A 16,158-nucleotide genomic window follows, 5' to 3' on the forward strand; every position below is an offset into this window, starting at 1 on the left:
GTTAATAATAGTTCTTTCTTTGAGTACATAATATTGCATTCAACATCTTGAATGTTAATTTTATTATTTGAAAATAAAAATTGGATGATATTTATGTTATTTTTAAACTATTTAAAACATTTTTACTTTAATTCTTTATTGTGTGTTTAGAAAAGTATCCATGGGCACCTGTTGAATACTCAAACCCATGAGTGTCGGATTTGGATTTTTTTTTTTAGACCCATAAGAGTCTGGATTTAACTAAAGTTTGGATGTGAATAAAAAAATCCAATCCGAATCCTATCCATTGACATGACTAACTACACACCATGCACCATTATTGAATGGGTCAAATATCATTCCCCCCCCCACCCCCCTTTTACTACCCTTTTATGGATTTTTTAGATGTGGAATACGCATAAATAGGGTTTTATTTGGCATTTTACACCGCTCTAATAAATTCAAATGTCTGGACAGATTGTAATCTATTATTATGGATTTTTTAGATGTGGAATACGCATAAATAGGGATTTATTTGGCATTTTACACCCTCATAATGATTTCTTATAAATTGTTTCTTTAATTTCTTACAATTTTTCAACCGCAGAATATCACTTAAGTTATAAAAGGGTTTTTTTAGGGAAAATCATAAAAGGTTAAGGTACAAATTTCTAAATGAATAAAAGGACTTGGTTACAACTTTAGGTGTTAATGAAAGTAAAGGAAAATAAACTTGTTCGTAGAATAATTTTTTTAAATCGGGGTGCGGCGTGCCCAACCTGCAATACAACGCCAGACAACTCCCGAAGACCCCCAACTAGCAAGTATTATAATTTGCTTTCCCCCTAAAATAAAATTCACTTAATATTCCCCTGACCCACGAGCCCAGGTACCAAATGATGTATTAAATTGGTAAGAACAGTTACTACACAGTTTGTTCCAACAAATGAACCAATACATCATGAGTAAATTTTATATGCACTGACGATATATATATTATCACCGTTGGATTCATAATGCATGTACAAAATTTGAATTTCAAATTTAAATTTTATATAGTTATTATTCATTCAAAATTGATGGTGTATATAAAATCACTGTATAGAAGATTAATCCATATTTTATACTGTTCATACTTGGGGAGAGATTTAGGATTATATGGGACAAATATAATAAGAGATATTATACATTTGTATATCATATGAATTTTTTTAAAACACAATTAAAAGTTCATCGTAAAAATATGAGTTTGAAAAAGTTATGCATACAAATTTGTATGTAAACAGTGAGGACATATTTGATAGTTATGAAAGAAAGAAAAGATAAATTACCTGTCAAAATTGTAGTTGGATTTTTTGCGATATTTTAAAAAGATTGTTACAATAAAATAAGATCTTGGTGAAACAAATAAATATATAGGTGAATTTTACTAATACTTAAAATTAACTTCCTCCAATGATATCACAGGTAAGAGAAACTTCTGGAGATAACACGTTCATTGGATTAAAGCCTTTTTTATTAGTTAAGGGCCTCGTTATGCCCTTTTCTCAGTGACTATCTGAGGATCCCGTCTCATGTGATATACGTGTGTGCCTCATTTATTATATATATATATATATATATATATATATATGTTATGTAGAACACATTTTATTGATACAGAGCTTCCATGCAACTTAGAGCTCAACAAAGTCTATTTAAAACCAACTTCTATGTCCATTTTCCAGCCGCCACAAGAAAAAACTTCCTCATAAAGTGATGGAGATTGTCCTGATCATCGCTTTACTTTCAGCTCTTCCCATAATTTTCCTGATTCTTCTTCAGAAAAACAGCAGGAAATCATAAACAAAATCTCATCAACAAAATTTTCCTAGCAAAGGGAGGACTTCTAAATAGTTCGCTACTGGTGGAAGAATTCAAGTAGTACTTTTTTTCGTCTGAACCAGAAAGAAAAGAAAGGAGAAATAAAGAAACGGGAAAGAGAGAGAGAGAAAGGAAGAAGAAAACAAAAGATGATGGGCTAAAATAAAGCAGAAAGGGAGTGTTTTGTTTTGCTGCCACGTGGGTCAACTTCCATTTTTTGTTTGACTGTTTGACTTCTTCTCTTTCACGACAGAGAGTAAGTTTAATTTGTTTGGATAGGAGTTTATTTGGATGATTTATTTGAGATAATTACTGTAACACTTTTTGTAATGTGATGTATGTGAGATAAAAAGATAATTGGAAAGATAAAAAAGTGGTTGAAATTTGTGAAAAAAATTATTTTACTTGAAATCATTTCAATCCATACAAACTCTTATCTTTTGTCTGAGAAAAGAGGGAAAGAGACGGGAAAGGCTGGGAAAGAAAGCAAAAGACTATTTACAAAATGTCAAAAATAGCCCTCAATAGTTAGCTACTCTTTTAGGGCTAGTTATTTTTCTCTGCGCAAGATAGTAATTTCATGTAAAAGACAAAAATGACCTCAACAGTGATATACTATTAGGAGAAGTAGTAAACATTCCCATGGCATAAAAGGAAGAAAAATTTTCTCCCTCCCCTAACGCCACCACGTGGCTTAATGTGGGAGTAGAAATCTTAACTCTTTCTATATATGTAAGATAAGATATATATATATATATATATATATATATATATATATATATATATATATATATATATATTATGTAAAACACATTTTATTGATATAGAACTTCTATGCAACTTGTAGCACAACGAAGTCTATTTAAAACCAACTTCTATGTCCATTTTCCAGCCACCTCAAGAAAACCTTCCTCCTGAAATAATGGAGATAGTATTGATCATCGCTTTACTTTCAGCTCTTCCCATAATTTACCTGATTCTTCTTCAGAAAAAAGGCAAGAAATCATCAACAAAATCTCATCCTCCTCTCCCTGCTCCTCCTGGGATTCCAATCATTGGAAACATGCATCAGTTTGATTCTTCAGCCCCACATATCTATCTCTGGGAGCTTTCCAGAAAGTATGGCCCTCTCATGTTCCTCAAGCACGGATGCTTGCCAGTACTTGTGGTTTCTTCAGCAAGAATGGCAGAAGAGGTTATGAAAAATCATGACTTAATTTTCTGTAGCCGACCACCTATGCTTGGCCAGCGAAAATTGTCCTACAATGGCCTGGACATCGCGTTGGCACCGTACGCTGAGCAATGGAGAGAATTGAGAAAGATTTGTGTTCTTCATCTCCTGAGCTCCAAGAGAGTTCAATCGTTTCGTCCTATACGCGAAGATGAGGTCTACCGTATGATTCAAAAGATATCCCAGGAATCGGCTTCATCACAAGTAACTGACTTGACTCACACTTTATTGTCTCTCACATGTACTATGATTTGCCGAATTGGTTTTGGAAAAAGGTATGACGAGGAAGGCCAAGAAAGAAAAAGATTCCACTTTCTCATGCGCGAAGCTCAGGCAGTGTTGGTTGCCTTCTATTTCTCTGATTATTTTCCTACAATTGGTTGGCTGGATAAATACACTGGGATGCTATCTCGACTGGAGAAAGTTTTCAACAAGCTTGATTTGTTCTACCAAGAACTCATTGATGAGCACCTGGATCCAAATAGGCCAACGTCAATGGATGGAGACATTATTGATCTCTTGCTTCAATTACAGAATGACAGATCAACTCCGTTTGATCTGACTGTGGATCACATCAAGGCCATGCTAATGGTAATAAACTAACTCTTTAACGTACATTCCAATACAGAGTGTGATATACAGGTTCTGTTTAGTTTTTTTCTACTTGAAATTGCAATCATTTCTTGTGAAAAATAATGCTACTTAACAATAGGATACAATTTAATTTAATTTTGACAAAAAGCCAAACACAGCGCTATTTATTTGTTTTTCTATTTACATCCTAAGTTAATTGGCACTATCCTTAAGTAAATTTGCTTCCTAGCCTCCGTGATACGCGAATCATCAGCATCTATCTCTTCCTTAACTACTACTTTCCCCCAAAATCATCATCACCATATTATCAGCATCCCTTTATTACTTCCTCTCTCTTTCCTCCCCAAAAGTTGTAACCAGTTTATTCCTCCTTTTTGCCTTCATCGGTACCTACTTCTGAGATCCATCTCCACCGAAACCATCACCACTCTTCTTTGTGGTTTCTTTCCCTCTTTCATTTCCTTAGATGCTTTAGGGGTTTTTTTTTGGGTGAAGCTCATAATTATTTAAGGAAAACCAAAAATAAAGCCAAAATAACAAAGCTAATCCAATCAGAAATTTACCGAAAAAGAAAACTGAAGGCATGGGGCGGGGGTTTTTGGAAATTTTACATGGCTGAGATAGAATTTGGTAGGAAAGCAAAAAGAAACCTGACCTGAAAAATTGTTGCTATTAGATTTTGATGTGTACTTGTATATAGTTCAAAAGAGGAATTTTAAAAAATTGAGAGAGAGAGAGACGGTAGTGCAGAGCGGTGAAGTCAAACAAGGTGATAGACGGAAGGTGATCCCCAGCCTATCATGGTAAAACTCAAGTGAGGAATGGAGTACATGAACTTGCAGCTAGTTAATGCTGAGGATTATATTGAGGCCCAGTTTACTGGAAATCTTGGAGAGATTCTTGATCAGATGTAACAATATTCTCTACATGCTTTGAAATAGCATGTAGAGATTCTTGATCAGATGTATATTGAAGGATGTTTCTAGTGAGTTGTGATGATGTGGCAATTTCACCATCACTCAATCTACAAGTCGGCCCGTAGACCGGTTCTACACAAGTTTTTGCCACTATTACATAACAACTCTAAGTTCAAATTCTGATAGAGAGGTTGTGTTTTGGGTCTCCACTAGAATTGGATCGGATAGGAATCTTAATTTTGGCTTACACAAATGTTGATTCATTTCAATTGGATACAATTGGTCTTGATGAACAACAAGCATTTGAATCAGCCTTTTTTAAGGAAAAAAAAAAAGAAATTATAATATTTCCTAAACATAATGTTTACCCATTTCTCTTTATCGCATATACATCACATTCCAAAAATTTTACAGCTTTACTGTTCGAAAAAATTTCTGAATGATCTTCAACCGAAGCACATGAAAATATTTAGGCTTAGGAAATTCATTGATGATTATCTTTTTTTTTTTTTCAAAAAACAACTGCAGAACGTATTTTTGGCCGGGTCAGAAACTTCAGCAGGTGCAGTAATCTGGGCAATGACAGCCCTTATCAAGAACCCTACGGCACTGGAAAAAGCTCAAAACGAAATCCAAGAGGTGCTTGGAGAGAAAAAAATGATAGATGAAGATGATATCCAAAAGCTTCCCTATCTCAAAGCAATCGTCAAGGAGACTATGAGACTGTACCCAGTTGCTCCTCTTTTACTCCCAAGATACACAACGGAAAGTTGCATCCTAGACGGGTATGAGATCCAGCCCAAGACTACCGTTTACGTGAATGCTTGGGCAATTGGAAGAGATCCTGAGTACTGGGAAAATCCACATGAATTCTTGCCTGAGAGATTCTTGAATAGTACTATAGATGCAACAGGGAAACACTTTAAATTCATACCGTTTGGGGCAGGCAGAAGAAGCTGCCCAGGATACTACCTGGGACTAGCAACTGTGGAGCTTGCACTTGCTAATCTCTTGAACTCATTCAATTGGGGATTGCCTTCTGGAGTGAAGAAAGAGGACATCGATACTGATGTTTTACCTGGTCTTGCTATGCTTAAGAAAAATGCCCTGCGACTTGTGGCAAAGAAACGTGTGCCTTCGTAGTAAAAAAAAAAAAGTCAAATGGGATCAGAATGTGTGGTTCATATACAATGTACGACCATTTGAGGAATTCTTGCTGTTTTGGTCTTCAATTTGGTATCATCAGATTTGAAATGAAAGAGTTTAATATGTTGAAACAAATTTTTAAGCAAACTGTGCTATGAAATCTTTGACCCTTTTTGTAAATGAATTCATGGAAGATGCTTGAATGCAATTAGGTCCTCAATTATTGAGACTTGGGGAACAGTGTAGAAAACCAAACAATGTGATCCAGAATCATCTCTGATAAGCATTACGTAAAGAATGCACAAATTATTTGCAAGGAAAGTGTATTCTATAAACTCAAGGACCATGAGCGCAGTTGGGATTCTTGATGATAAATAGCTCAGGACATGTATGGTTCATGTTATCACTAATTAGTCAATATCAGTGATGATTACTGATATGGTTTTAGTGATGACATTGCTCCAAACATTTGTGACAAAAAACAAAGGCGTCACTAACTCTCTGTCTGTCATTGACAAAATATTTCATCAATAAATATTGATATTCATTGACGACTCTCAAAGTTGTCCCTGTACACTTCTATCGATGGACATTCAGTGATGACCTTGAAGTTGTCAGCAAATTTCATCACTGGCCATTTTTCCCGTTCTGTCTGACAAGAATTGAGTGACAGCTCATTAGTGGCAACTTTTTCTTTTTTTGTGACAAAAATTGATTGTTACTAATGATCAATGTTTCGAAATGCGTATTTGGGGTGCGTCCCAAGGTGAGCCCAAGGGCGAGGCGTTTCCAAATTGCCCCTGGGCAGTCAAATGGGGCATTAGTGTCATAGGGCGTTCGCTCCAAGGATCAGGGCAAACGCCCAAGCGTTCTGGTGATTTTTTTTTTTAGGCGTAAAAAATGTATGTCTTTAAAATTCATTTTTGCCCTTTTTTAAACTCCAAAAGAACATCTAAACTGGATTTTCTCTTCACATGCTTAAGGAAGTTGAGACCCTCAAGCTGAATTTGCAAGTTCTGAAAACTTTTCTTATGTTAGCTTACAAATTTAAGTTGGCAAACATGGATGTTAATTTGGAATTTAATGATGCAAAAGAGGTGAAACTTCAAAACTTTGTGCTTCACAATAAGGATACTCTAAAGGAATAGGAGAAGGACACTTGCTTTGATAGTCAAACCTCACAAATATCATTTGCTAGTGCCCTCAAAAAGAGTTTTCGCAACTGTAATACACACACACACACACACATACATACATATATATAATAATATTTTTGTTTTTTATATTTTTAAAATATTTAAAAATAAAAATTGTGGGCCTATGTCCCACGCCATGGGGCTTTTGCCCTATTTGAACGAACATAGAACATCCTGCCTAATGCTTTCACCTTTTAAAATACCGCTAATGACCAATTTTGTTGTTGTGACAAGCTTGATTTGTTCTATCAAGAATTCATTGATGAGTACCTGCATCCAAATAGGCCGATGTCAATGATGCAGACATTATTGATCACTTGCTTCAATTACAGAAGAACAGATCAACTCCATTTGATTTTACTAGCACTGCAAACGAATCAAGTCTCGAGTCCGAGCTCGGTCAACTTCGAGTTCGAGTCGAACTCGAGTTTGAACTTGAACTCACAAATAATAAGCTCATTAGTTCGCGAGCCGGCTCGGGTTCGATTATATATATATATATATATTTTTTTTTTTTATTGTAATAGTAAAATTACATATATATCCCTAATATTTAATTATTTGCTAAGAAAAATTATTATTTTATTCATTTGTAAAAATAAAATAATTATTTTTTTAATTTTTTTTAAGGTTGAACTTGACATTTTAGCTTGTCGAACTCGAGTTAATTTGAGTTCGAATTTCATAAAATTAAGTTGAGGCTCGAGTTGATTAGACTGAAACTCGACTTGACTCGACTCATTCGCACTCCTAGATTTGACTGTGGATCACACTAAGGCCATGCTCACGGTAATTAACTAGCTCTTTAACATACTATTCCAATACAGGGTGTGATTTACAGGCTGTATTTAGTTTTTTTCTCTACTTGAAATTGGAATTGTGTCTTATGAAAAATAATGCTACTTAACATGAATAAGATAAAATTTAATTCTAATAAAAAGCCAGCACAGCCTTATTTATTTGTTTTTCTATTCACATCCTTAAGTTAACTAGTAATAGGTCACGTGCTTTGCACGTGATTATAATATCATAAAATATAATATTTCGTATATATTAAAATTTATTTGTGAAAATTTTTAAAAAAATTTTAATATTTGCATATTTTCCTATTTTCTATTTTATTTTTGTTTTTATTTTTTTTAATAAGTAGGAGGTCTTGGGTCTAGGACCCTCTACTTATAATCCCTTCCATCTTACCATCCAACCCAACTCTCTCCCTATTTTCTTTTTTAATAAAATTTTCATCTTCTTTATTTAATTGTCCTTAAAACCATTATTTTAAAAGGAAAAAAGGTTCACTAAATGTTGTATCAATTCATATAAAATGTCTAGAGAATTTTTAACAAATGAGGGTACATTCGATCTCTTTCAATTTATAATAACGGTTTTAAGGAAAATTAATTAAAGAAGATGAAAAATTAACATTTAAGAAAATAAAGATTTGACCAAATATGAAATGATTTGACAAAGGTATCAATATTTTGAATGGTATATGTACACTATTGATAATAATAATTATTTCTTTTGGTTTTTCTCTTTTCCAAGACAAATAAATTATGATAAGACAACTAATTTTTTTTTATTTTTAACCAGATATATGAACAATTTTTTATTTTTTGTTTGGAGTTAGGATGACCTGAATTTGCATGCTAACCAAACGTTAATTGTTTGCCAACCATTGGGGTTGACCCAAAGATTAGAAAAGACTTCTTAGAGTTCTCTCTAATGTTAGGTTCAAGATTCAAATCTTATACCTAACAATTAGGGATGAAAAGAGCGTAAGGAGGGATGGAAAGGTAAAAATGAAATAAAATAAAATAAAAATAATTGTTCACAAAAATATTAGTTGCATGCATTATGATTATTATTTTTCATGTTACATAAGTTGAATTTGTCAATTGCTTGATGAAATTCGTCAATATGAAATCATATGCACTATTTTTTTGAAAATTGAAGAGATATATATTCTTTGAAGTTGAACTCTTTGTATTATTTTGTGTACTATTTTTGTTAATAATGGAGTGTAAATGATCCACCACATATCAATTTTTTCTGTCTAATTGTTCATTTCTTGAGAATTAAAATATTATTGGTCGAGATAATTGAGTTTTTCTTTTTTTTCTTTTCTTTTCTTTTATTTTTGAATTTTTTTGGACAGAATCCAACATAAAGTACAAATGACAAAGATTATATTATTGTAAGAACACCTTGTTTTGGTATCAATAGTAATATTTTTGAAGATTTGAAAATTTAATTAGGTTGTGGCTGATCAAGAATTTTTAATGGAAATGAAAAGGTGAAAACAGAATGCAAAGAGACACATTATTTTTTTTTTTTTAATTTGTAGTCTTTTATTGATGAGAATAAATGTTACGCACAGAGAAACATCATTTTTAAGTACAGGATTGAACTATAAAGACAAGAAATGAACCAGAAATGTTTAGTGCTGAGTTGAAAAGCAAAATAGCTCAAATTCTCCTTTATCCTCAGCCCTTCATACGCTTAATTTTTCGAATTGAAGGCATCCCTAATCTGTTAAGGCGAATTGCTCCACGAGCCATAGTTGGGAACAAGTGGAAGGAGTCGTATAACTTGAGTTGATGCTCTGGATGAGAGACGCCCACATTGGACAATGCATCAGCGACCGTGTTAGCTTCTCTATAACAATGTGAAAAACGATCAGGATCTTCCACGAACTGCCAAATCTGCCTAATCTCTCGTCGAATCTTCCAAGGGCAGTGAATACATTTCTGGAGAATTCCAATTAATACCAAAGAATCTGATTGAATATAGAGATTCTCAAAACCCCTATGTATGCATGTTTGAATGCCAATAAGAAGAGCCCGGGCCTTTGCACTTAGACATGTAGTTTCTCCAAGATATGCAGAAAAACCAATCAAAGGAATGCCATGTGAATCCCGAAGAACCCCACCTCCTCCACCCAATCCTGGATTACCCTTAGAATAGCCATCGGTATTTAGTGTAAACCGACCAGTTTCCTTTGGTTCCCAACGAACAAGTTTGTACGTGACATAAGTGTGAGATGAATACGGCCAATCATACAAATGATAGAATGAATGAGCCATGAAAACTTGTTTGAAATAAATTTCCACAATGGTCTGGATTTCCAAGGAAATGGCAAGACAAATGGCGGGTGATCTCATATGGACATCCTCAAATAATGCTTTATTTCTTGCTTTCCAAATTTGCCAACATACTATACTGGGAAGAATGCGTCCAATGAAATGCTGTATCTCTGAATCATATGAGTGCAACCACCAACCCACTATACAGGAGCGTAAAGAAGAGCCTGGAAAAGTCAATCCACATGAAGCTCCAAAATAATTCCAAACTGTTGAAGCTATATGGCCTTTGGAAAATAAATGTTCAATTGACTCCTCAGATGCGGAATCGCAGCAGAAACACTTTGATGGTAAATGTAAACCAAGTTTACATAACCTATCCGATAAAGGCAGCCTCTCCAGCAACAATCTTAACATGAAGAATGAAATTTTGAGGGGGATCTGAGGATGCCAAATGCTATCAAAAACCATAGACTTGTTTCGTACTTGCCTAATCTCCCGAAATGCCGAAGCTAGAGAGAAGTTTCCAGATGTTGTGGACATCCAAATGATTTCAGCTTCACCCCAGTCTTCCGGGACTGGATGCTCTAAAATAGAGGGGACCAGATCCGTCGGCAATGTCTGATATAATCTAATCACATCCCAGTGTCCATTGATGATAAAATCACCAAACTACAAATTAGAGACAACCGTCGTACGGAGAAACAAGGCACCCCCTCCCAACCAATTGTCATACCAAAAATGACAAGCTCCATTTTTTATATCCGATAGCATAGATAGCTCCACTTGTCGACTTACATTGACCATCCTTCTCCAGATTGCGAAGTCCATTGACCTGATTTCCACCTGACAAGGATGTAGTAGTCTACAATACTTAGCTTTCATGAACGAAGCCCACAACGAGCATCCCTTTCTGAAATTCCACCAAAGCTTGAATGAGAATGCTGTGTAGATGTCCTGTAACCTCCGGAAACCAACTCCTCCCTCATCTACCGGATAGCACATCTGAGACCACCGTATCCAGTGAAATTTTGACTCCTCGGAGGATGACCCCCATAGGAAGGTCGAGAAAGCTTTTTCTATAGTTCTAAATACCTTACCCGGGATAGCCGCTGCTGACAACAGATGTACTGGCATCGTTGCCAACACATGTTTGATTAGAACTATTTTACCTCCAAGAGAAAGCATCCTTGATTTCCATGACCTTATTCTCCGCAAAGAGACACATTAGTTTGGAGTGTTATATTTTGTTTATTATCTTCAAAATTCAACTTTAATTAAGGTTACAATCTTTTTTCATAACTACAATAGTTATTGCTATTGATAAGTGCATATTTTACATGTTTTTAAGTGTGTTTTATTAGTTAGTTTTAGTGTGTTTTAACTACTTTTATTTAGTTTTAGTGTGTTTTAACTACTTTTATAGCTAATTAATTAGGATTCTAGTGAAAATATGCATTTTGTAGTTTAAGTAGTAAAAATTGCATTTCTATGGATTTCTATGGTGAAAATTTCATGTTTTTTATAGGTTTAATGATTCAATCATCAATTGGAGTGATTTGAGAAGATAATTGGATGATTGATGATGGTTTGAAATGATAAAAAGAGAATATGAAGTGCAAAAGGGAAATGCAATCAAGAATAAAAGGAATCAAGTTTCACAGTTTTGACCACCTTGTGGTATTTCGACAATATCTTGAGTTACAAGCATCGGATTGAGGTGATTCGTGAACCATGTGAAGCTTAGAGATATATCTACATTTGGTATGGAGATATCGAAATCCAGTTCAGTCATTTTCCTTGTTAGAAAGTCGAAATACAGAAGTGCATTTTCATGGCCGAAAGCTGAAACAGAGTTCTGACCAATCGAGGGTATTTTGGTCATTTATTAGTCCACAAAACTCCAAATTAGATGATTCTTTACGCATTGGAAAGCTAATTCAAAGGGCTACAACTTTCATATTTTGCACAAGAGTTCAACCTCCATCATCAAGAAAAAATTAGTGAAAGTTGGGAAAAATAGAGCACATAAATCCGAGTTTCGATATGTACTAAACCTAACCTCAGATAAACTTCTGTAAATCAGAGGCTACATCTGAGAGGAGGATCCAAGCTCGGACCCCATGTTATAGGCCTCAGATCCTAATGTGCAGTAAAGATAAAAATGAAAAAAAATGAGATCAGAGGGCTATTTTAAGTGATTCAACCTCGGATCTTGCCCTTGGCTCTGCAACTTGTACTCTGTTCATACATGCTTTTTGGCCAATTTATCTGCAAGAAATTCGACTGGAACTGACCAAGCAAGTATATAGAATTCAAGAAGTATCTTTTGGTGATTCCAAGGAGCAATTTACATCAACTTTAACAACTCATCTTGAATTTGAATTCCTCTATAAATAGAGGCCTCGAAGGACATTTTCACAACTTTGGAATGCTAGAGAAACTCACCAAAAATGTAGTCTTCACTAGAGTTTCCTTAGTTCATTAGTTAGGTTAGTATAGTATAGAATAGTTTAGGAAGTTATGTGTGTTATCCACTCTTGTATATTGGCTAGATTAGGATGAAGATGGAGGTGAAGAAGAAGGAGATAAAGCTCATGTGACAAGGGTTATCTCTTCTCCAACTCTTTATCTTTTGTATTGGATTCTTAAGTATGGTTAATATGCAAGTTTTGGATTTGTGTTTCAATATGATTTTCTAAAGTTTATGCCTAGAGTTATGGATGAACTTGCTATATCTTATTAGTGATGTTTACTTGGTTATTTGATGATAGCAAGTTATTTATCACTTTTGTTTATCTAATCATGATTAACTGCCCATTAATTATGATAATCTTAAGGTGTTATGTTTGTAATGAAAATTGAAATTTAGCACTAGTTCAAGGAAGTGATAAACCTAGGGACTACACTCACGAAAGTAGAGATGCACCTTTGTGGCTTTGGTGACTTGTTTCATGTAATTTCTTAGAAGGAATGAGCTTGTAGTTAGTTTCATAACCACGAAAGTAGGTATGAATTAACTATAGGTACAGTTGGTACACCGGCGAAAGCGGGTATCATGTACATTAGGAAATTATGCCATAACTAGTCAAGATAATAGCATTCGAGTAACCGGTAATGTCATTTGCAAGAGTAGTTAGGAATTTCATATATCTAAGAGCTTTTTATTGCTATTTTTATTACTTTTATTTGATTTTTATAGTGTAGATTTAATTTCTTGCACTTATGATAGTCTAAATAATAAAAGAGTTCGAAAATCATAGGTAATTGACAATCTTCCCTATGGGATCGATGCCTAATAACCCTATGTTCAATAAACAATTTGTATACTTGCGAAAAATCACGTGTGGGGTATTTAGGAATTATAAATATAAAACTTCATTGTGAAATAAGTTAATTGATATATGTATACCCCGCGCTCATCAAGTTTTTGGTGCTGTTGCCGGAGAAGATTTGCTCAATATCTGTACTAAGAATAATTTTATTAATTTAGACATTTTTTCTTGCTTTTCTTGTTTTTGTTTTATTAAGTGTCTTAATTGTTATGTTTAGTGTCTTATTGAGTCTTTATTTGTATGTCTTTATATGTGTCGAGTTATCTATTTTTCTTGATTAAACTTGTTTTTGAGTTACCTTGAAAGCATGTTTAGGGGTTCAAGGAAAGTAGAATACATGGGCGCACAATGCTTGAGAAAATGGAAGATCGGTTATGGATGATCATCAAGTGCAAAGTTCGTTGAATAGAGGTAATCAAGAAATTATCAAAGGTATGTCATTCGAAGATGGTTTGAGGTGCTTAAAAACTAAATGTGATGTTATAACGTTAAAAGTTCAATTGAACACTATTACGAATATGCTTGAACAAAAGAGGAATGCTAATGCTGTCAATTCTTATCATGTAATTTGTGACTTGTGTGGAGGTTATCATGATACTCATACATGTATCCAAGCATAAACTGTGGATTATTATGATGAATTTGGGCATTATAATTCTTGTTTTGATCAATGTAACCCTAATTGAGATAGTTCTTATGCTTACGGTTGGGATAATCAATGTGTATATAGTGATTTTTCATGTCTTCATGATTACCAATCTGAATGTGTCCAATATGAATCAAAACCATCTTGAGAATTGGCAATAGAAAGATTAGCTAATGCATATTTACCTTGGGAATTAGAAGTGAACCATTAGCTAATAATCCTAATGCATCTTGAGAGTTAGTTATAGAAAAATTTTCTAATCAATTTGATTTAATTATAGAAAAGCTAGCTAATGCGACCTCCGATCGTTTTGCTAGAATTGAGGAAAGATTAGATGAATTATCTTCTCACTTTGGTAGAATACAAGAGCAATTGCATAAGTTGTGTGAAGTTATTTTTTCTAACGATATGCACTATGACCCTATCATGAATGGTGATTATGTTACAAGTGAAAGTGGATTACATTTTGATGAAAATGATGAATCTCAATTGTGTTTCAATGAGAAAATGTCCATTTCAGATGATAATACCTTCAGAGCTAATCTTGAACCTCAAGAAGTGAGCCTTAACAACTCATTTTTAACCTCTCTTGAGGAATGTATTGTGAATATAGGTTTTAAAGGTATTATTGCCCAAGACAGACATACAAACATTCCTTTGGTGAGTGTTCAAGTGATATACGTTCAAGGTAATATCTATGAAATACTTGAGATAAGTAAGTCACTTCCACATCTCATATCACTAGAACACATGCCTTTTGTTGTTAAGCCACCTTTTAATGATCCACCATGACCTATAATGGTAGATTATTCGTTAACAAAACCTCCTTGAAAAGTGAGGTAAAATAGTCAAGCTAATGACTATAAAGAATCGCTTGTTGGGAGGCAACCCAACGATTCTAGTTTTTTTAGTAGGTTTTAGTTATTTGATTAGTATTTTTGTATGTTTTGTAGGTAACAATGACAAGAAGTCATGCAAATTATTTCAAGTACAAAAGAGCTTATAAGAAGTGGAGACTGCCGTGAAAAAGGGAAGCTTAACCTTTATTTTTGAGTTAACAATGTTTAATTTCATGATATGAGATTAAGTTAGTCATTTGTATGAAGTTGAAGTGCATTTAAGTGATTAAGTATGTTCATGATCTATTTGCACTATTTTGAACCATTTGAACACCATCATATGCATTGGAAGTGTCGAGGGGACTATTTGATCCAAGAACATGAACCCTAAATTTGCATTCTACATGTTTCTTATTTGTTTTGAGGTGTTGAGATTCATGTTTAAGTCACTTTTCATGTGCGTAAAGTGCTGAATTGTTGAACATTTCGTTGTAGAGCACAAATTGAAGATTGTGTTTTGAATTGGGGTCAAATTGAAAATTGTAGAAAATTCTGCAATAAGTGCAGATTCAATGGATCCGAGACCTGGGATCTACTTCTGCAATCAGAGAACAAATTTGATTTTTTTTATCTGAGTTCAATCATCATGATCCGACCTCGGATCCTTTCAAAAATAATTCAAAAACGAAAGCTCGGTTCACTTTTCCTTATTCTTCCCTCTCTTCCTCCTTCAACTCCACACACACACGCATACCTCAAACACACACTACTCACTAAATTCCTCTTTTCACCATCAAATCTTCAAACTAACTTCACCAAAACACTCCTCTTACCTTCTAGAGTGGTTTTCATGGTTTAATTCTTTCAAAAACATCTCCAAATTTGAATTTAAGATTCAAGTAGGTAGGGTTTCATCTTCTCATATTTTGCAATTGTGCCCAAATTGGAGTGAGTTTCTTGAGGGTTTTCACATCATTTTCATCTCTAATCGTCAACAAACCATTTTGAGGTAACAAATCTTCACCTAACTGTAGACACCAAATTTTTGTCAATTTTCAATGTTTTCTTGAATTTTTTTTCTATTTAATGAATTATTTATTTTCTTGCATTTTAATGTGCATTTTTCTCATTTTTTGCGGGTTTGTTTAAAAAAAAAGGGGAAGAAAGAAAAAAACAAAACACAAAAAAAAACAACAAAAACTAAAAAAAAAAGGAGGAAAATTAAGAAAATAAAAAAAATCATTCTAATCATTTTTTTTCCACCAAAATACATTTAACCCATTTCACACTCAATGGCCATGGACTTGTCTTTTCATTAGTTGAGAAATC

At 34.0% G+C, this 16,158-nt stretch overlaps 1 protein-coding gene across 1 annotated transcript; it reads left to right on the top strand.

The window, feature by feature from the left end:
* Positions 1-2,681: 2,681 nt before the first annotated feature.
* LOC113692491 (6,7,8-trihydroxycoumarin synthase-like) lies at positions 2,682-5,877 on the top strand. Its single transcript, XM_027210905.2, has 2 exons — positions 2,682-3,664; positions 5,113-5,877. Exons 1-2 carry the CDS (start codon positions 2,720-2,722, stop codon positions 5,725-5,727), a joined length of 1,560 nt encoding a protein of 519 aa, XP_027066706.1. The 5' UTR covers positions 2,682-2,719; the 3' UTR covers positions 5,728-5,877.
* The last annotated feature ends 10,281 nt before the right edge of the window (positions 5,878-16,158 follow it).

Source organism: Coffea arabica, chromosome 6c (assembly GCF_036785885.1).
Source record: "Coffea arabica cultivar ET-39 chromosome 6c, Coffea Arabica ET-39 HiFi, whole genome shotgun sequence".
Taxonomy (NCBI): domain Eukaryota; kingdom Viridiplantae; phylum Streptophyta; class Magnoliopsida; order Gentianales; family Rubiaceae; genus Coffea; species Coffea arabica.

Coding starts and splice junctions, on each gene's coding strand:
- LOC113692491 (XM_027210905.2), top strand. CDS start 2,720: ATGTCCATTTTCCAGCCACCTCAAGAAAACCTTCCTCCTGAAATAATG. Junction 3,665..5,112: donor ACATCAAGGCCATGCTAATG/GTAATAAACTAA, acceptor AAACAACTGCAG/AACGTATTTTTGGCCGGGTC.